Source organism: Mytilus edulis, chromosome 10, assembly GCF_963676685.1.
Source record: "Mytilus edulis chromosome 10, xbMytEdul2.2, whole genome shotgun sequence".
In the NCBI taxonomy this organism is placed as follows: domain Eukaryota; kingdom Metazoa; phylum Mollusca; class Bivalvia; order Mytilida; family Mytilidae; genus Mytilus; species Mytilus edulis.
The window spans coordinates 55,297,464-55,320,544 of record NC_092353.1 but is presented as its reverse complement, the minus strand read 5'-3'; the positions used below and the strand labels follow the sequence as shown (position 1 = coordinate 55,320,544).

Below are 23,081 nucleotides of genomic sequence, written 5' to 3'. Positions count from 1 at the left end.
ATGAAATATCAGTAAATGTAACTTGATCCTTAAGTAGCATTTCATAATTGGGTTAGTTTCATCGCACATTTTTCATCAATTTACCAAAATTGAAACTTATTCCAGAATAAAATAACTATCATTTTATACTCTATAAACCAGACACTCACTATTAAATGCATTCAAGTGACATTTGAAACTTATATAAAAGTTGATTAAACAAGTATTTAGGGAGCTACCATTTGATTTTTATGGGGGGGCTAGGATGAAATTTGAAAAAAATAGGCAGGACAGGAGTTTTGAGTAAAAAAAAAAGGCAGGATGAGAAACTTGTTAAAAAAAAAAGGCAGGATGACAATTGGTGTAAAAAAAGTCAGGATAAACTAGTAAAAAAAAAGGCAGGACCGAACAGAGTAAAAAATAAAAAGGCAGGACAGAGATTACAACTAAAAAAAAAAGCAGGACAAATTTTTTCATCCTAGCCCCCCCCCATAAAAATCAAATGGTAGCTCCCTTATGGTTACCTGACATTACTACTTGCTGTCATAAAACACATTTTGATGGATGCATGTCATATTGAGAAAATTTCTAGGATAGAATAACAGGCTAATACATATCTAGTGTGCTTTGGATAGAGCAAAATGTACAATCCTAAATATCAAAATCTTAAGTTAGGATAAGCAACACACTTTTCATCATATGTTAGAACTTTGCAAGCAATTTTTTATGCAGAATTTTTGTGGCCAATGATTTGATTTTTGTGTGTTTTATTGTTACTTTTAAGCACTGTTGTTGGGCTATTTCTTGTTGGCCAGTTTTTATTGGTGGAAAATGCTGAAGTGCCTGGAGAAGAAAGGTACATGTACTTCTATACTATTTCTGTACTCAGTATAGAAAGTCCCTGGAGAAAACAACTGAAAAATTGACAATCCTAATTATTTATGATTGAAGTTGCAACAGCGGGGTTCAAACTCACAACCTCAGTGTTTTCTGGATAGTGATTATAGTAGTAAATACTTGGACCAAGCAGCCACTGAGGCCCCCATGTGGCTAATGAGATTCCTTAATATTAAAAAAAAAGCTCTTTTTGTCCACTTCGGCTTGTCATACCTAAAGCCTCTGACATTTGATAGATTTATTGATTGATTGGTATTTATGTGTTTTATATGGCATTATGGACACATGAATACAAAATCAATAAAAGCAGATGGAAATTATAGGAAATATATGCATTATAGGGACAGAAGAATTCAGTCTTATAAAAATATAAAATGTTATTTACATGTACCTGGGAACAGTATATCTAATATATATATATATGTTCCTGCATGTACATATTATATTTTTGTTCTTTTTGTATTATGTAAAACACTTTTTGATAAAACAGTCATATTCAAATTCATTATAAATATTTAAAAACTACAAAAACCTTCAACTTTTATATATTCTTGTTCACAAAACTGAGACACAACTAGACCTGTAGATCAGTTTTATATCAGTAGTAAAAAAAAAATACAATGTAGCGAACAGTTTTTACCTTTACACTACTTACTAGAATGAATTAAATAATATTATGAAATACCTTGGAATAATATTTATGCAAAATAATCAAACTGTATCAGAAATACGATTTTATAAAATATATAAATGCTATTATAAAAATCATCTTTTCTTTTTTTCAAATTTTCTTTTATTTCCCAATTACACTTAATTTACTGAACACGATACAAAGAGAGATAACTAAAAAAAAACTAATGTAAATTTTGTCATGTCATATGAGGTCCGTTTCGGTTTATGGAAAAAAAAATCCATTTGGTATTTAGTTAGAACTTGAAAAGAGTTATTTCCCTTGCAATGCAAAATTTTATTTCCTGAAAAAATTATAATACACAATATTTAGTGATGACAAATTATTTATTTAAAATGAGACTAGATATATGCTTGCTTTATCTCCTGACATTATTTTCATTCTTACAGGTAAAGTTATCTGTTATACCACTAACTGTGAAAGTAGTACCTTAAAAATAATGTAAAGAATAAATGTCATCAAGGTTTTTCACTTTTTCAGTTTTTGTCGAAGTAAAAATATCTTTGTATGTCTCAGATCATTTGAGAATATCGGAATGTGGCAATCACGATATTGGCATGTCAGTTAACTTCTTTTATACATATTTCCTTACCAATACTAGAATTACGTGATTTTCTTCAACAACATGTCATGTTAAAAAAAAGATACAAAATTTATATGATTTAAAAAAAAACATTATTTCTACCGGATAATGGCCACAATCAACTAATTGAATATTTTGCCATGACTTCGGTGCGCATACGGACCCCTCCCCCCTCCCCCCCCCCATATTGTTTGAATTTAGTTCAGCTTTGTCACCATGGCTTTAAAAGCCTCGACTGACGGCGCTGACACTACCCCAGGAGGAAGATTGTTCCAATCTTTGATGGTTCGTGGAAAGAAAGAAAATTTCCGGTAATCATTTGATGTTGCTGAAATTTGGAAGCTTCTGTCATGCATATTTCTTGACAATCGTTTAGGTGGAATCAAACGATCTTCCTTTGTCACAGCAACTTTCTCGTTTACTATTTTAAAGAGCATGGTTAGTCTTGCATCTTTTCGTCTTTGTTCGAGTGATCTCCATTCTAGGTGGTTTAGCATCTTGCTTACACTTGAGTGATTTTGGTGTTTATTCATCACATAACGTGCTGCACGTCTCTGGACCATCTCTATTCGGTCTATTTCTGTTTTGTTGTATGGATCCCATACAGGACTGGCGTATTCTGTTATTGGTCTAACAAGTGTTTTGTACGCACTTTCCTTTACAGACGTTGATCCGATGTTCAGGTTTTGCTTTAGGAAGCCGATTGTTATTGCTATTTGTCTGCCATTACTGCACATCACACAGGTTACCGTAAAATTTTGACGTCATAATACAAAATATCTGACACCACAATAGTAGTCCGAGATTACTCTGACGTCCAACAGCTGTTTTGCCGGACAAGCTGGGGCCGTGGGACGTCAAAGCTCGTCCCATCAATCAAAAAGTGGATATTTGCCCACCCAAAATAGATGCGCTGCCTTGTCGCTTCTGGTGCCAACTTACAGCCTTGGAATTATATAAATCTGGCATCAATCTGTTCATTTTTCATATGAAAAGTAATCATTGTATGATGTCAATAATTCAAGGCGGACTGATTCTCAGGTCAGCCTGGAAAAAAAATTATAGCTAAGGTGTATAAGAAAGTTATTTTGATACGGTTCACTTATATAACAAAGCAAACATAAGCAACTATACTTTATAAATCAAATCACTATTTGGGGATCTGCTACACAGTACACTTGAACTATAGACTTCATGCAACAATCACCTTTTCCTTAGTGGAATTAGATGTTTTCTCTTGAAACACAATGCTCATACCACAAAACAGAGACCAATTTTTAATTTTTGTGGCATCTCATACTTTTTCGAGTTATGTCCCTTTACAAATGAAAAAATTGCTGCAGTTTACCTTTCTGTTCAATAACTAAAGTTTTCCTCAACCAAATGTTAGGAAACACAGATCAAGTATACATTTTGGTGGTGTCACTTTTACCATTCTAGAGTAATAACCCTTTCAAACATTAGATGATAGCATGCTTAATTATCTGTGTCCCATGGACACATATTTAACATTTATTTTAAAATAGAAAGACCATTTTTGTCAAAATCATGAATATACAGCCCAGTTTAATTTGCCTTGATTTTGACATTCAAACAAAATTTCAGTTGAAAGGAATTGAAATTCATGTGTTCATCTTATTTTGTTGCAGGATGTTGAAAAAAAACTGTCTGGTGTTTGATATGCAATACATACATATATTTTTCAATTTTGAATCATTAAAAGTTATGAGTCTTTGCCATAGAAAAAAATATGTTTGAAATATAAGTAAACTGTGTATTAAAGTTTTTTGTGAATGACATTATGCTATATCTTCCATGCATTTATTTACAGGCAGCATCACAAGACACAAGTTTTGAAGATGTAAGATGTAAATGTGTTTGTCCTCCGCTAAATGAAGTTAACTCTACACAAGATAGAACAGTTTACATAAGTGCTAATGTTAACCCAAACATGTGGTGAGTTGTTAAATCAAGGTAATTTGAAGACACTGTACATTTTTGATTCTACAGATAGGAATGGATAGAAATACATGGTTTCAACTTGTATAAAGAATAAGAATAAGAATAAGAATATTTTATTATTCCAATCAAGGGCCCTTGATGGGCAGCATAACATGTACACATAGAACAATACATCATGATTTGTAACAGAAAAACATTTTTATATAATAAAATGAAACATTAAAAAAAAAGTTCAGACAGGTGTTATTATCTTCATTCTATAAAAATCAAATACATTTAGTTCCAGGCAGGATCAGAACCATAAAATCATTACACTATCATTGTTATTACATACATTAATTAACATTTCGTCTAACATCTAGACATGTAATAATATAGCTCCCTAAATATTTAAGTACAGACAAATTTTCATTAGTAAATAACCAAACAAATTTTGAGTCATTTGAAAGATGTATAAAATTAGGACAAATACAGTTTATCTCCTTGAAAAATATCTCCCTATCATTTTTGGATGCTGGACAACTAGTTATAAAATGTTGTTCATCTTCAACCAGATTTAGAGTACATTTCTTACAGATCCTTTGATTTCTTTCTATATATAATGTGTTATACCTGTCTCTTTCTATTTTGAGATCATGTGCACTGATTCTGATTTTACATATGGCACTTCTCAATTGAAAATTGTTTAAAGATAGATACATTTCTTTCGAAAAACAAGTTTTAAGTTTGAAATAGGTATCTAATTTACTACTCTGTGTATCTGTTCTTTTTGTGTTCCAAAATTTTATAAAACTATTACAAAGTTTTTGCTTAACTGACTTGATAAAAAAGTTGAGTTTCACCTCCAAATTGGAGCTTTTTAAAAATGAAATGTATGGATGAATACCAGCATTCAATATTATTATTAAACATGTTTTTGTTACACATATATGTATCATACAGTAAACCATCTTTCATATTCTTTATTCTAAACCAATATTTTAGCATTGATAATACAACTGAAAAATATAAAGGGAATCTACCAAGCTCTCCTAGCACAGCTAGGTTAGAAGACTTTTTGTTTACACCTAATATATACTTCATATATCTTAAATTGGATTTATCTAAAAAATCATTCATATAAATGTGCTGTAATAAATATTCACTTTCTTTCTGGCATGCTGCAGAGCTAGTTTTAAACATACCTGTAATTTCACTGCCATACATTAAAATGGGTTTTATTGTATGGTCATATATATGTAATAGAGTAGAAATACTTGGATTGGAAGATGATAAAGATCTTTGCAATTTGAATACAGCTTTTAGTGATTTTTTGTATAATTCTTCCTTTCCCTGCTTAAAAAGTCCACTAGATATAAATTTTAAACCTAAATACTTATAATTATTAACACATTCTATTGTATCTTTTTCGAAATAAAAATATTCTTTTAAAAGTTTACCAGGTTTGTTAAATATAATAACTTTGGTTTTAGATAGATTGACCTCTAAACACCATTTAGTACAAAATTTTGATAAATCATCAAGTTGTTTTTGAAGACCTGCCTTGGAACTAGAAAAAATAACAATATCATCTGCATACATGAGGCAGTCAATTCTGCGACCGTTTATATCAACAGCATCTGGGCTTTCCTTAAATACATCCGGTAAATCATTTATAAAAATCTTGAAAAGGTTTGGACTAAAAACATCCCCTTGCTTTACTCCAATTTGAGAATAAAAATTAGGAGTAAGCACATCACCTATTTTAACACATAATTCACTTTTATTGTACATGTCTCTCAGGATTGCATAAAAGTTACCACCTATATTATATTTTAAAAGCTTATATTTTAAACCAGAATGAATGACTTTGTCAAACGCTTTTTTGAAATCAACAAAGCAAGCATAAAGTTTCCCACCTTTCATACTGGTGTACTTATCCATTATAGTTTTTAATACAAACATGTGATCCGATGTCCTACTTTTACTTGAAAAACCAAACTGACATGGATTTAGGATATTATTTGTTTCTAAATATTTATCAAGCCTTTTATTTAGTATTGAATTGAATAGTTTTCCTATACACATATTAATTGCAATACCCCTGTAGTTTTCAGGTTTAGCTGGATCCTCAGCTTTAAAAATTGGACAAATATATGCTGATGACCATTTTTTTGGATATATTCCTGAAGAAAATACAAGATTAAAAAGTTTTTGAAATAATGTAGCCAAAATACTAGCACCACTCTTCAGTATTTCATTTGGGAGGCCATCTAAACCGACTGCCTTTCCACATTTTAACTTACAAATAGTGTCTAACACCTCCTTAGAGGTTATCCTAAAATCCAGTTCATTGAAAGAGTGGCTTAATTCCATGTTTTTAAGTAACTTGTCAATTTGATTAATTCTAGATTTATATTTATCTGGTATTTTATTAAGTGATTTAAAGTAGGTATACCAAACATTTGTATTTACTGTTTTTTCTGGACCCTTCTTTTTTAGCTCACCTGGCCTAAAAGGCCATGTGAGCTTTTCTCATCACTTGGCGTCCGTCGTCGTCGTCGTCTGTCGTCGTTAACAATTTTTCAAACATCTTCTCCTCTGAAACTACTGAATGGATTTGAATGAAACTTAACATGATTGTTCCTTAGTATATCCTGCACAAAATGTGCGCTTCGATTTTTGATCCGTCAAAAAACATGGCCGCCGTTACTTAAAATAGAACATAGGGGTCAAATGCAGTTTTTGGCTTATATCTCAAAAACGAAAGCATTTAGAGCAAATCTGACATGGGGTAAAAATGTTCATTAGGTCAAGATCTATCAGCCCTGAAATTTTCAGATGAATCAAACAAACCATTGTTGGGTTGCTGCCACTTAATTGGTAATTTTAAGGAAATTTTGCAGTTTTTGGTCATTATCTTGAATATTATTATAGATAAAGATAAACTGTAAACAGCAAAAAAGATCAGCAAAGTAAGATCTACAAATAAGTTAATATGACCAAAATTGTCAATTGACCCCTTAAGGGGTTATTGTCCTTTAATGACAATTTTTCACAATTTGTTCATCATATTTGCTAACTTTAAAAAATCTTCTCCTCTGAAACTACTGAATGGATTTGGTTAAAACTTAGCATGGTTGTTCCTTAGATTATCCTGCACAAAGTGTGTGCTTTGATTTTTGATCCGTCAAAAAACATGGCCGCCATTACTTAAAATAGAACATAGGGGTCAAATGCAGTTTTTGGCTTATATCTCAAAAACGGAAGCATTTAGAGCAAATCTGACATGGGGTAAAAATGTTCATTAGGTCAAGATCTATCAGCCCAGAAATTTTCAGATGAATCAAACATCCAATTGTTGGGTTGCTGCCACTTAATTGGTAATTTTAAGGAAATTTTGCAGTTTTTGATCATTATCTTGAATATTATTATAGATAAAGATAAACTGTAAACAGCAAAAAAGATCAGCAAAGTAAGATCTACAAATAAGTTAATATGACCAAAATTGTCAATTGACCCCTTAAGGGGTTATTGTCCTTTAATGACAATTTTTCACAATTTGTTCATCATATTTGCTAACTTTAAAAAATCTTCTCCTCTGAAACTACTGAATGGATTTGGTTAAAGCTTAGCATGGTTGTTCCTTAGATTATCCTGCACAAAGTGTGTGCTTTGATTTTTGATCCGTCAAAAAACATGGCCGCCGTTACTTAAAATAGAACATAGGGGTCAAATGCAGTTTTTGGCTTATATCTCAAAAACGAAAGCATTAAGAGCAAATCTGACATGGAGTAAAAATGTTCATTAGGTCAATATCTATCAGCCCTGAAATTTTCAGATGAATCAAACATCCAATTGTTGGGTTGCTGCCACTTAATTGGTAATTTTAAGGAAATTTTGCAGTTTTTGGTCATTATCTTGAATATTATTATAGATAAAGATAAACTGTAAACAGCAAATATGATCAGCAAAGTAAGATCTACAAATAAGTCAATTTGACCAAAATTGTCAATTGACCTCTTTAGGAGTTATTGCCCTTTAAAGACTTTTTTTACAATTTGTTCATCATGTTGACTTACTTTAAAAAATCTTCTCTTATGAAACTGCTGTATCAATTTCAGCCAAACTTAGGCTAAATGAGTTTCAGAGTTTCAGAGTATCTAGTATAAATTTTATATTTCATTTCCTTGTATGTCAAGAAACATAGCTCCTATGGCTAAAATAGAACATAGGAGAAAATGATTTTTTTTTGCTTTTGAAGAAAATAGGACGATTCAAAGAACATTTAAATAAATTGAAAAGCCAAAATAATCATTGATGAGAGATTAAACCAAAAAAATTCAGGTGAGCAATTCAGGCTCTTGAGAGCCTCTTGTTTCATCTTTAAGTGACTTGATTAAATTCCAGTATTCTTTTGGATTATCTTCCCTTAACCCATCAAGACTGTCCAATATTTTTTGTTTAAATTCTCTCTTTTTTCGTTTGCGAGATTTATTGTATTCTCTATAGCATTTGAAGTACGACCCTCTTACAATTGGATCAAAGGGAAATTTAGATAGTAGCTTCCCTTTAGAAATGAGTATCCCCCGTTTTGTTTTTAAGTCAGTATCAAAGAAGTTTTTATTTTTCTGCTTTTTTCGCTTAACAGACTTTTTAAAGACTGTTGCTTTATTAGCAGCATTAACTATTATTTCATGACATGTATTCACAGCATTCTCAATGCCCTCAGATGTGTTCTCAAAACTTTTGTCGAGGAAATTTTTAATATTGTATTTTGCATCTGCCTGTGTTAGTGCATCACATAATTTTTGACCCGCCTTGGTTGACCAAATGTATTTACCAGGGAATATTGATTCATTTTGATTCAGATCTTGTCTCTCAACAGAATAACTTGCTAATATTCCAAATGAAAGTTTACAATGACAGTCTGACAGAGTAGAAATAAAATCAGAAACTTGAAAGTATAATGTGGTGTTTAACAAGTCTTCTGACATGACAACATAGTCAACTACACTTGAACCTGTTGGTTTGATACAAGTAAATTTACCAGAGGAATCACCCCATAATCTGCCATTCACAATACATAGTTTGGAAGAGATACATAAATCTAGAAGTTGTTTACCTCTATTATCAACTTTACAATCATTGCTACATCTAATTTGTTGTATAATATCACAATTATAATTATTGTACAATGGTATATGATCATCACTTGAATCATCTTGTATAAAATCAGGTTCCGACCCTGTCCTGGCATTTAAATCCCCACATAATATAATATGGCCTTGATTATTGAATTTTGTGGCTATATCTTTTTCAATACTTTCTAAAATGTCATCTTCTGATTGACCGGCATAATATGAGTTGCTAGGTATAATATAAGCCAAGCAAAGAAATAAATCCTTTTTTAGGTTGAAATAAAATTTGTCAAATTTTAACCATTGATAATCTTTGCTTGTATTTTGTAAAATTTTAATGCCATTTCGAATATCATTCTTTATCAATATACCTAGACCACCATAAAATCTTGCATTGGTGGATTGTGGTCTACATACTGGATAATACCTGTATCCATCAATATTAACAGAAGTGTTATGACCAAGATGTGTTTCAGTTAACCAAATCACTTCATATTTTACTATTTCTTGTATAAATAAAGGGTCTAAAGTTTTATCAAAATTTTGTGATATTAGTCCACCAACATTCCAGACACAGAATGATAAATTTGAAAATATGTTAGAGTTTGTGTCTTTTTTCTTGATCATGTTTTCCTATATTTATATATTCACGTAACTATACTTATAAAGTTTACCTTTTTTGGAATAATAAAATTCTCCACTTCTTAGTAATGGATATATTTGTATATTAAAATAAGGAGATGTAGAATGATTGCCAATGAGACAAATATTCACCAGAGTCGCAATAACATGTCTGTTTGCAATTATTAGTTGCTGTACAACCTTCAACAATGAGCAAAACCCATACTGTATTGTTAGCTTTACAAGACGAAATGTGAAACAATTTAAAGGAGAAAACCAACAACCTTATTTATGACACAACAATTAATAAAAAACCAATATGATATACAGCAACCAATGATATCCACTGAATTAACTGCCATTGAGTTATTTGAAGTTCCATGAACATTTATTTATAATATTGTAGCCTCTATATTATATTATTTTTTGTAGTACATTTCTACATGTATATAATGCTTGACCATAAATCAACAGTTACACCATTCGATTTATGGATGATTAATAGTGTTGTAATGAAGGTTAAAGCATCTAAAAAAGAAAATTTACAAGACATCTAGAAAAAATCATCAGTAATTACACCGATATCTTTTAAAATGTACTTATTTTAAGTTTTGTTTTACAATAATATATTTTTTTTATTTCTATTTTCAGTACTTGTGTTGAGGTAGTAAAAAATGCATCACCAAAATTATGTGCACAGTGTGAATGTAAATATGAAAGTAGAAATACAACTACAATAAAGGTAGGGGAGATAAGTCACAGTGTGAATGTAAATATGAAAGTAGAAATACAACTACAATAAAGGTAGGGGAGATAAGTCACAGTGTGAATGTAAATATGAAAGTAGAAATACAACTACAATAAAGGTAGGGGAGATAAGTCACTTTGTGAATGTAAATATGAAAGTAGAAATACGACTAAAATAAAGGTAGGGGAGATAAGTCACTTTGTGAATGTAAATATGAAAGTAGAAATACAACTACAATAAAGGTAGGGGAGATAAGTCACTTTGTGAATGTAAATATGAAAGTAGAAATACGACTAAAATAAAGGTAGGGGAGATAAGTCACTTTGTGAATGTAAATATGAAAGTAGAAATACGACTACAATAAAGGTAGGGGAGATAAGTCACTTTGTGAATGTAAATATGAAAGTAGAAATACGACTAAAATAAAGGATGGGGAGATAAGTCACTTTGTGAATGTAAATATGAAAGTAGAAATACAACTACAATAAAGGTAGGGGAGATAAGTCACAGTGTGAATGTAAATATGAAAGTAGAAATACGACTACAATAAAGGTAGGGGAGATAAGTCACTTTGTGAATGTAAATATGAAAGTAGAAATACGACTAAAAAAAGGTAGGGGAGATAAGTCACTTTGTGAATGTAAATATGAAAGTAGAAATACAACTACAATAAAGGTAGGGGAGATAAGTCACAGTGTGAATGTAAATATGAAAGTAGAAATACGACTACAATAAAGGTAGGGGAGATAAGTCACTTTGTGAATGTAAATATGAAAGTAGAAATACAACTACAATAAAGCTAGGGGAGATAAGTCACAGTGTGAATGTAAATATGAAAGTAGAAACACAACTACAATAAAGGTAGGGGAGATAAGTCACAGTGTGAATGTAAATATGAAAGTAGAAATACAACTACAATAAAGGTAGGGGAGATAAGTCACTTTGTGAATGTAAATATGAAAGTAGAAATACAACTACAATAAAGGTAGGGGAGATAAGTCACTTTGTGAATGTAAATATGAAAGTAGAAATACAACTACAATAAAGGTAGGGGAGATAAGTCACAGTGTGAATGTAAATAAGAAAGTAGAAATATGACTACAATAAAGGTAGGGTGGATAAGAAAAAGTTGTAATTCTGTTAATACATTATGATTTGCTTCAATTTATTTTAGATTTATTTTTATATTTTACACTATTATCAAATTATAGTTAAGTTTGTAAAGCATAGTATAAAAATATACTTTATCAAAGTAAAGAAATCCCAACACAAGGAAGATAGGATGATAATTTTAAATTAAAATTTTAAAATTATACCAATGAATAATAATGATTTTTAATAGGAATCATCAAAAAAAGATTAAACAGTATACCTGTAATACTAAAATCGAACATTGGGATAAAATGCTTTTTTTTTTTTTTTTTTTTTTTTAAAATGACTGATACATTTACAAAGAACATTTAAATGGGATTTTAAGCCACTTATTATTATATATTGAAAAGCAAAAATAATCATTGATAAAAAAATTCAGCAAAAAATTACATGTGAGCCCTTGAGAGCCTCTTGTTTGTGTTTAAACTTTCTTTTTACGAATGATACTGTATAAGTTCAATCTGTACATGGTTACTGCTGTCAATCACTATTCTCACTTGAATAAATAATGAATCATTTTTTGTTAACAGGTTGTGGTAATCTTTACCATATGTGTGGTGTCACTGCTGTTTGTTTACATGGTATTCTTGTTCCTGTTGGATCACCTAGTGTCTTGGAGACCATCGTCATATCAACAACACGTCAGTGAGGAGGTGAATTTGGTAACCATTTGGGCTTGGGGAAAGCCTGTTTTATATAACTTCGTATTAAGATACATTAATATAAACAAGCTGGTGGTTAAAATTTAATATGTTTTGGTGCTTTTTTCTTCCAAAATTATAAGAAAACTTTGGAAAATAGGAACAGAATCTTTGAATTTCAAAGAACTTCACTTTTTTACCTGTTAAATATTAATTATGATTAGGTAATTATTTTTCTACAACTGGAACATTAACATGCTTTTTTTTTTTTACCACAAAAGACACATAGGAATTTTATCTTTTCAATTCTATTATACATTTGAAAATGATAAGATAAATTATGATTGCCAATGAGACAACTATCCAAAACAGACCTTTTATAATGTAGTTTGAATGGTTTTACACTAGTAATTTTGGGGCCCTTAATAGCTTGTTGTTCGGTGTGAGCCAAGGCTCCGTGTTGAAGGCCGTACATTGACCTATAATGGTTTACTTTTTTTAAAATTGTTATTTGGATGGCGAGTTGTCTCATTGGCACTCACACCACATCTTCCTATATTTTTTATAATGTAGATTCAAGCTCATCCCTGTTCTGTTGATTTTTTATAGGAACAGACATCAGAATACATGTAAATCCAGGTTTTGGATTGTTTAATTATTGTAAAATGATACGACTACAAAATTACAAATACTTTAAACTTTTTTCACAAATTTGACATTATATATTTTGAAGTTATTGAAATTAATTATAAACTCAAAGGGATGTTACTTATATCTATATTTATAATTTTTTTTAAGTAAAAACTTGTTTATATTATTGTACATGTTGTAGTGCTTTGCTCTATATAACTTTTAATATATGCATACATACATACATGTATACTTAACTTCAACTGCAGGGATAAAATTATTTCGGCCCTGTTATCTAAATAGTATGAAAACTTGAAAGATTTTTAGCATCTCAGCCAACTTCATCAGAAATGCAATGTTTGCTTGCTTTGTTTAATAGGTACATGTATTATCTGCATAAATAAGAACTTTGCATGTGCATTTCTAAATCTTGTCAATATCCCAGAATAAGTTTAATATTTTTGAAAATACTATTACCTTATCAAAACTACATCATATCATAAAATTTGAAAGCCAGTACACATGGCAATATATAAAACCCTTTACATCAGTTGTAATGGAAAGATGCATCTTTTGGTTATTAGGTTTTGAAAAGCAAACTGCCAATTCATTGAAGATGAAGAAATATATCATTAGGGGCCAAGATAAAAAAAATAGTAGAGAAATTAAAAAATACTGTGGATTCATTTATTTTTGTCGGTACCAATTTTCGTGTATTACCGAAAACTTGCATGTTCGTGAATCTTTAATTTCGTTGTTTCGCCGAGGTTTGCATATAATCCTATTGAAATTTTGTAATTCGTTGAACATTTAATTTCGTGGTTCACCTGTACCCACGAAAGCCACAAAAATTGGTATCCAACGAATTATAATGAATCCACAGTAATCTTTTACCTTTTTTTTGTTAGTGTGAAATGATATGCTTTGTTCATGAGAGTGCAATATTTAACAATGTCATATGGGTATTTTTGCTTTCATGGTTAATACAAATCAAATGTGCATGTCTGCTGTGAGTCAGTTTCAATCATTACAGAATTAGCCAAAGTAAAAATGACTTGGTATAATTTATGAAGTGCTAACCAGTCATTTAAGGTGCTTTTAGCTTTATACATTGATTTATTAGCAAACTTGTCTATGTCATATTTATTGAATGATTATAAAGCTGAACTGTCATTAATTAGGTCATTTGAAGCTGAACTGTCATTAATTTGGTCATTTGATGCTGAAAATAAATAAAAAAATTATCACATTGAAAACAGAAAAACAAAATGAGGAAAATCAGGGAATACAGGTTAAAGAAATCTGTCGGAGCTGTGTTAAATTGACCATTGTTTGAAGTCCATTGATAATTCTTAAGAGGCTGTCCAAGTAAATATCAAGCAAATCCTATGATATGGGTGGCACAACATAATTTTTTCCCACTGAATTTTTGGTTCCAATGCAATGTTTATATCATACATAGGATAAATATGTCAAAGATATTTTTGAATCAACAGTGGATGGGTCAGAAAATGATTTTAAAGATCACTAACAACGCAACAAAATTTTGTACAAAATGAAGAGTTATCTTCCCTTTTCAATGAATTTTCAGTGCTTTCTATGTATTTTTTTCTCTTTATTTGTTGCAGTTAAAATAAAAACACAAGTTAACTTTGAGAAAGAATGAATTTGTGATATGAAATAGATGAAAAAATTATGAAAAGAAAATATGTCATGTGCCATCCACTGCCTGGTTTTTCCATTGACACCCTCTTAAGTGTAGAGTTACATGATAACCTGAAAGACGTCATTATTGATTGGCCTCACAATCATATTCACAATACATTTTAAATTTGATCTTCATCACAAATATTAATCTTCAAATCTTTGACGTCCATATGCTTGCATTGATTTTTACATTTAATACTTTCCCTAAGCATTGTCCTGAACATGTATGAAAATTTGCTACTGGACTTTAAGCAACCAACAATCAATTTATTTAGCATGCACAATGTACTTGTTTGTAATTACCGGTATTTCATTAAATAAATGTATAACTTGGCATGCCATCAATACACTATGATCATAATGATTTTACAGTTTTACAGAAAGGCAAAAGATGGTTTTAGATGATGAAAATTTTGTTAAATTGAAAATGAGTTACAATTTATCATACTAATCTACAATCTATTATAAATTCTATTTGAGCATGTGAGGTTCACTAAGTTGTAGAAAAAGGTTAGGTTTAAGAAATATTGTAAGGGAACTAAGGCAACATTAGAATTTGTAGGTTCACATCAACCTGGCACTGAATTTGGAGTGGAAGATAGGTCAAAGAGGTTCTGTACATTGTACAAACTTTTATCTCATAATTATTCATTTATAAGCCAAAGAGGTTTGGTACATTGTACAATCATGTAATCATTAGTTTATTTATATGTTTGGGAGTTTAGTGTGACATCATTTTTCACTGAACTAGTACACAATTTTATTTAGGGGCCAGCTGAAGACCGCCTCCGGGTGTGGGATTTTCTCGCTGTGTTGAAGACCTATTGGTGGCCTTCAGCTGTTGTCTGCTTTTTAATCAGGTTGTTGTCTCTTTGACATATTCCCCATTTCCATTCTTAATTTTAATCGATAATAATTCTGTTATTAGAATAATGAGATTCCATATATAAGACATCAAGAAGAGGAGGTATGTGAATAGAGTAGACCTTTATAGTGATTTATTAAATAGAAATATGGAATAAACTGACATGTTGGATATATACTTTTAGGTAAATTTTCAAGATTTTTTGAATTTTTTAATGAAATATTTTTACAATTGCTACATTGTATTTGATTTATTATAAAATTATTTAATTGAAAAAGGAAGTTTAGTAGAAGTATTTTAGATATTTATATGCTTATGCAATGGATAAAAGTGAATAGTAAATTTTAAAATAGAAATAAGCCCAATACGAAGAATACATATGGATATAAAATTTAATCATTACAGGGCTCAGTTTTAATATCCATAAAAAAGTTTTTTATCCAATATTTGTCAGAATATTCTGTAGTTCTATGGTACATTGAGTGAATATATATCCAGATTCTTCACTATTTTTACACCATCCTTCAGACTAATGAACTCTCTATTACATTAGTATTACTTACTATAGGGGTAAAATATTTCACTAATATTACATATTGAACTTAAATTATGACATTGATCTCTTTTGTATGTTTATACATTTGTACTGCATTTTTTTCAAGCCTGCAACTTTTGTTGCAGATAGCTCGACATAGGGATAGTGATCCAGTGGCGGCAACGTTAGCTAACATCTTAAAAGCTTTATATTTTAGAAGATGGAAGACCTGGATGCTTCATACTTTGTATATGGATGCCTCATGTTACAAAGTTTCTGTCAGTCACATGTCCAATGTCCTTGACCTCATTTTCATGGATGAGTGACTACTTGAAAAAAAAGTTCATATTTTTTGCAATGTTAAATTCTCTCTTACTATAAGTAATAGGATAACTATATTTGGTATGTGCATACCTTGCAAGGTCCTCACCCCCATCAGACAGTTTTCACTTGACCTCAACCTCATTTCATGGATCAGTGAACAAGGTTAAGTTTTGGTGGTCAAGTCCATATCTCAGTGTTTTGGTCTGTTTTTCTTAAACTGTATGCAATAGTTCTTCTATCATTGGTGTATGGAATGATTTTAAGGTGTACATGTCTAGCTGGTAGGTGTCATCTGACCTTTGCCTCATTTTCGTGGTTCAGTGGTCAAAGTTAAGATTTTGAATTTTAGTATAATACTATATGCAAAAGGTCAACTATATTTGGTGTATGGAAATATTTTATAATCTATATAGCAGTCGCAACAGGTTTTATTTGACCTTGACCTCAATTTCATGGTTCATTGCTCAGTGTTAAGTTTTTGTGTTTTGGTCTGTTTTTCTTAAACTATAAGCATTTATTATAGATCAACTGTATTTGTTGTATGGAAGGATTGTTAGCTGTACATGCCTGCCTGGCATGACTCATCCTAACCTTGACCTATTTTTCATGTTTTTTTGGTTAATGTAAGTTTATGTGACAGTTGTAATAAAGCTTTATATTTAGTACTATCAACATAATATCAATGATTAGTAAAGAAGGCGAGACATTTCAGCGTGTGCGCTCTTGGGTATTATAATATAGTTTCTCTGTATCAATATTCAGTCTATCAGTTCCTCTGTCTGTCCTGTTTCAGGTTAAATTTGTTTCGTCTATGTTGTTTTTGATGAATTTGAAGTCCAATCAACTTGAAACTTTGTACTCATGTTTGCTTTGATATAATCTTTCTAATTTTAATGTCAAATTAGAGTTTTAACCACAATTTCATGGTCCATTGAACACAGAAAATGATACTGTCCAGCTTCAGGTTCCTTTGTCTGTCCTGTTTCAGGTTAAATTTGTTTGGTCTATGTTTGTTTTTGATGAAGGTGAAATCCAATCAACTTGAAATTTAGTACACATGTTCCCTTTGATATGATTTTTCTAATTTTAATGCCAAATTAGAGTCTTGATCCCCAATTTTACAATTCACTGAAGATTGAACTGATAGTGTGAGTGGGGCATATGTGAACTTTGGATGATTATTGTTTTAATTAAATTTCAAGTAGAAATGACAAATCACACTTTTTCACATCACAGACTAAATACTATCTTCCCTCCTAAAAAATTGCTAAAATGTATAAAAATATATCATTAGTTGTGAACCAATTTTTCTTGAATTTCTTAAATTTTATTCAGATTGTGTCAGAAACTATTTAAAAAGAATTTAAAGATGAGGAGATGTGATATGATTGCTAATGAAACAAGAATCCACCATAGACCAAAGGATATTATAAATCACACTTTGCACAAGAGGGACTGAAATTTAAATAAAGCACCAGAAGGATCTGGTTTTACTAATTTTAGTTATAGATAATATATAGGCCATGCATGTATACTAAATATGATGTAATGGGTTAATTCTATAACCAACATACAGTTAAATGGTTATTGTTACATTGGAGAAAAAACACATACTACATTCATTAATTATAGGTTGAAATTGACATTATAACTTTACTTGTTATGTATATTTATGTATATTCCATGATAAAATGACAATTGAGTCACAATGACCCACAAAATATGAACGTTTAATGCTTGCTGCAGTTAATTATGGTGTCCAGAACTTTTGCTAGATTTCTGTTAACTCTTTATTAAACTTAATGACTTAATATTTTAACATAACTTTTCTGTAATAAATATCTTGCAATAGCACAAACAAAGAATTTCTTGTCTCTCATCTTTTCTTGTTTCCCCACTCAAAACCCTTGCTGCATAACTTATGCTCATGGTAAATTATTACTTATATATAACACTGTCTTTGTTTTATAACAATGCCACAATTTTAGAGAAGATGCCATTGTATATTGTATTTCAATTTTCAGAATTCTGTGAAGATCTGTCTCAGTAAATTCAGAAGTCATTTTCAGGTGTAATTTATAGTTTTCATCAATTCATAAATTTATCCACCAATGAAAACTCTGCAAATGCTTTGATTCATTTTACTTTCTATTTTTAGGATGAGCACTCTGTGACGTCTGCAACACCAGTGGTGTCAAGGGCAGAGTTGACAAGACAAAGGTCAATCATCAACCGTATGACTGATGAACAGAAAAGATGGAAGGGAACTGTGAAGGAACAGAGAAGAAATATTTACGATAAACATTCCATGTTAAATTAATTATCACAAGACTAGGATAGATTGAAATGAATGGAATTTCAAGAAGACAATTTTGGTTAGATTGCTAGTGATCTTGCATAATATATACATCATTATCTGGATGAAATAAATACATCGATTATAAGTATTCCACCATTAAAGGAAATTTTTAAATGTAAAAAGTACATTTCATGTCCCACACAAATACCAAGTGTTTTGCAAAACTCCATGAAAGGTCAAAATTTGTGCTCAATTAATGTCTAACTAAGTAAAGTCCCTATACTCAATGACTTTTACTATGATGTATTTTAGAAATGTGTTGATAACAGAATTGATGTGCTTATATTAATTGTAGAATGGATATATTTTGTTTTGACGTAAATATAACAACTTATGAACCATTGTTAGAGATATGTAAAGCATGTAAGGATGTCATGTTGAATTGGAATAAAATAATCTTTTCAACCTGATTCAAAACACAATCCTACCATGAATAAAATTAAATTGTTATCATGCTTATGATGTGAATGTAGCATTCCTATTTTTTCCAGTTCTTGGGTTTTTTTGGGGTTTTTTTTTGCGCTAGAAGTGAAAAATGATAAATTTCTGGTTGCAGTTAAATTCAAAAAGTTTTAATAGAAGTTTGATGGATTTGAGAGTCTAAAATTGTGGTCTTTAAGTATCTCATTAAAAAACCAAGTTTCACCATTGATTTGTTTAACCGTTTTAGAGTTACATGTATGTCACTTACTATACAAATCCTTGTTTTCACCTTACAAGATTTATACAAGAAGATAATAGAGAGACCATAAGAAAACATATAGCAATTTTTTTAATATTTGTAAAGGGAAAAAAAGGTATTAAAGAAAAAAGTCCAATTTAAATATAAATCATATTTCAATATGAAAAGATTAAGATTATATTAATTATGTAGTACATTCCATATATTGTGTCAAATGTATATATTAATTTATTTTAGTTTGTAAATAATTGTTATTTTGAATTATGTGAAGTGTATATTTGGTATAGTAAAGAAATGGAATATCTATGATAATTCAAAAATTTCGTTGACATATAGCCAAACAAACAAATTATGAAATGCCAGTAAATATCCGAATTGTAGCACAGGATTTTTTACAGAAATTATTACGTACAAAACTTTTTAAAAAAATTACTCATTTTAGATAGATAGGAAACAGGTTTGGTAGACTATAATATATGTATAGCTAGGAAATGTTTTGTATTCTATTTAAGAATTGAATGCTTCTTTTTGTAACTTCATTGGGGTGTAAAAGCGTTGACCGAAGTACATTTTGTATGAAGCGCTGAAAACGCTTTTACAACCCTATGAAGTTACAAAAAGAAGCATTCAATACTTATAATTACATTTTTTAGCTATGATCATGAGAACACGAATGTTTTAAATATTTAATTTAATTCACCTGTGCACTTTATTGTGGGACCTTGTGTTATCATGAATGCAAAGTTTTATTGAGTGATGCAATTACTTAAGGAATAACACGTAATGTGCAGTTAGCCAATCAGAATAACGTATTATAATGAAACATACATCTAATGTAATTATTCTGTGATATTATAATTTCTGTTTTATAATGTGGTTTTTGTATTTGATTTTTAAGTTTGTGCAATATAATGTCTCTTGTTTGCTAGAAACAATGATGAAAAAAAGATGTTGTCCTAGATTTTAAATAAAACAGAATTTTTTCCAATGATTTGATATTTCAGCCACTTAATACATGAAGCCCAAGTTAAAAACAGGATCGGCGAAACCAATATATGACTAGATTAAAAAAAACAAAAAAATAGTGTTTTGGATAATAAATTGTTTGAATTTCAGCATGTTGTTTCAGGTTTTTGTCTCTCCTGCAACAAAACTTTTGAATGTTTGACATAGGAATTATTATCCAGCAGCTGCAACAGATTGTTTGAAGATTTGTATGTTAGAAGCCTAAGATGCTTCATACCTTGTATGCAGATGCATTGTGAAACAAAGTTTCTGTCTGGTATAATTATGAATATTGTCCTTGACCTTTTTTTTCATGGTTCAGTGACTGCTTGATTAAGGAAATGTCATTTTGAATTTCTTTTTTTTTAAGTGTAATAAAATACCTGTATTTTGTATATAGGTCTCTAGGTTGGTCAGACAGGATTCACTCTGACCTTAACCTCATTTCATTGATTAGTGATCAAGGTTAAGTTTATGTGGTCATGAAAGTATCTCGGATACTATAGTAAAAGCAACAGGTTAATTCAGTGAATGGAATGATTATAATGTGTACATGTCTGACTAGCAGGTTTCATCTGACCTTGACCTCATTTTCAGTGTTCATTAGCCAATGTTAATTTTTGTCAAGCCTGCTACTTCTGTCGCAGAAAGCTCAACATAGGGATAGTGATCTGGTGGCCCATTAACTAACTTCTTAAAAGCTTAATATTTCAAAAGGTAGAATACATGGATCCTTCATACATTATATATAGATGCCTTATGTTATGAAGCTTCCATCTGTCATATGTTCATTATCCTTGACCAAACTTTCATGGTTCAGTGACTACTTGGAAAAAAAAAGTTAAGATTTTTAGTATTTTGAATTTCTCTCTTATTATGAGTAAAAGGATAACTATATTATTTGGTATATGTGTACATTGCAAGGTCCTCATGCCCTTCAGATAGTTTTCACTTGATTTCAACAATCAGTGATCAAGGTTAAGTTTTCATGGTCAAGTCAATATCTTTTATACATGTACTATAAGCAATAAGTCATCTATATTTGGTGTATGGAATGATTGTGAGGTGTACATGTCCAACATGGTTCAGTGGTTATAGTTAAGTTTTTCAGTTTTGGTCTGTTTTTCTAATACTGGATGTCACTATATTTGATATATGAAAATATTTTATAATGCACATGTCAGGTGTCTATATCTGTCTGGCAATTATCATCTGACCATGACCTTATTTTCTAAAGTTCCTAGTGAAGTTTTTCCCTTACTATGGTATATGCAAAAGTCAAACTTTAATCGGTAGGAGCATTGTAAAAAAGTTACATGTGTTGGGCAAAAGCAAACTTTATTTCAACACATGAAAAATTTTCTATTTATAAGCAATTTAAAGTTTCATAGCTGTGGAAAGACTGATACCTATAACATTGTGTAATAATTTGAAGAGGAATTTTTAATACTTCAGATGTGAGGTGAGGTTAAGCAAAAGCATGGATGAACTGTATCATTATATGTACAGCTTTGACAAGCACCATGAAGGTTAAAAAGTGACTAGATAGATAAAGGTACAAAAGACCAGTTCACCTATCAATCCACTATAAAATTCAATAAAAGCAACACACACTGCCATTGAAAGTAGAATGGACACCATTAAGAGATTAACATTATTTCTGAAATTTGTACTCCATGTATAAGAAATGTGTACAATATGTGATCCCTGAATAAAGACAGAAGTTGTAAATGCAAAATTAATATCATGGTTTTTGGTGACTAGGTAATATTACAACATACAAAACATGTGAAACTGCGAGCTACTGCTCACTGATGATACCCCCGCCGCAAGTGGATAATATTAATAGTGTAAAAATATGCAAGTGTTCGGTAAACAGGAAGTTGTCGAGTGATGAATCTGAAAACGCATCACACGGTATAGCTGACTTATAAAAATCCTGAAACCAAATTTCAGAAATCCTTGTATTGTAGTTCCTGAGAAAAATGTGACGAAAATTTTTAACTTGGTTATTATGTGTAAAATCATACAAGTGTTCGGTAAACAGGAAGTAGTCGAGTGATGAATCTGAAAACGCATCACACGGTATAGCTGACTTATATAAATCCTGAAACCAAATTTCAGAAATCCTTGTGTTGTAGTTCCTGAGAAAAATGTGACGAAAATTTTCAACTTGGCTATCATGTGTAAAATCATACAAGTGTTCAGTAAACAGGAAGTTGTCGAGTGATGAATCTGAAAACGCATCACACGGTATAGCTGACTTATATAAATCCTGAAACCAATTTCAGAAATCCTTGTATTGTAGTTCCTGAGAAAAATGTGACGAAAATTTTCAACTTGGCTATCATGTGTAAAATCAGACAAGTGTTCGGTAAACAGGAAGTTGTCAAGTGATGAATCTGAAAACGTACACACGGTATGGCTGACATATATAAATGTTGATACCAAATTACAGAAAGGGTGGATGTGTAGTTCCTGTGAAAAATGTGACGAAAGTTTCATGGGACGGACTGACTGACGGACGGACTGATGGACGGACGGACCGACTGATAGACAGAGGTAAAACAGTATACCCCC

The 23,081-nt window shown here is 30.6% G+C and overlaps 1 protein-coding gene across 4 annotated transcripts; it reads left to right on the top strand.

Annotated features, from left to right (window-relative positions):
* The first annotated feature begins 1,790 nt into the window (after positions 1 to 1,790).
* LOC139492186 (proton-transporting V-type ATPase complex assembly regulator TMEM9-like) lies at positions 1,791 to 20,484 on the top strand. Of its 4 annotated transcripts, none has more exons than XM_071280367.1 (6): positions 1,818 to 1,956; positions 3,982 to 4,106; positions 10,505 to 10,595; positions 12,284 to 12,406; positions 15,660 to 15,698; positions 18,614 to 20,484. In XM_071280367.1, the coding sequence occupies exons 1-6, from the start codon at positions 1,882 to 1,884 to the stop codon at positions 18,773 to 18,775; spliced, it is 615 nt and encodes a 204-aa protein (XP_071136468.1). In that variant the 5' UTR covers positions 1,818 to 1,881; the 3' UTR covers positions 18,776 to 20,484. The 4 variants fall into 4 exon arrangements, with proteins under 4 accessions (XP_071136470.1, XP_071136468.1, XP_071136467.1 ...); XM_071280366.1 differs by having other exon boundaries at positions 12,284 to 12,415; XM_071280369.1 differs by lacking the exon at positions 15,660 to 15,698 and having other exon boundaries at positions 1,791 to 1,956; positions 12,284 to 12,415.
* The last annotated feature ends 2,597 nt before the right edge of the window (positions 20,485 to 23,081 follow it).

What these genes read in the sequence shown, in the direction of transcription:
- LOC139492186 (XM_071280366.1), top strand. Translation starts at nt 1,882, where the DNA reads ATGACAAATTATTTATTTAAAATGAGACTAGATATATGCTTGCTTTAT. An exon ending in CATTATTTTCATTCTTACAG is followed by an intron (nt 1,957 to 3,981) that starts GTAAAGTTATCT and finishes ATTTATTTACAG; the next exon opens with GCAGCATCACAAGACACAAG. An exon ending in GAAATACAACTACAATAAAG is followed by an intron (nt 10,596 to 12,283) that starts GTAGGGGAGATA and finishes TTTTGTTAACAG; the next exon opens with GTTGTGGTAATCTTTACCAT.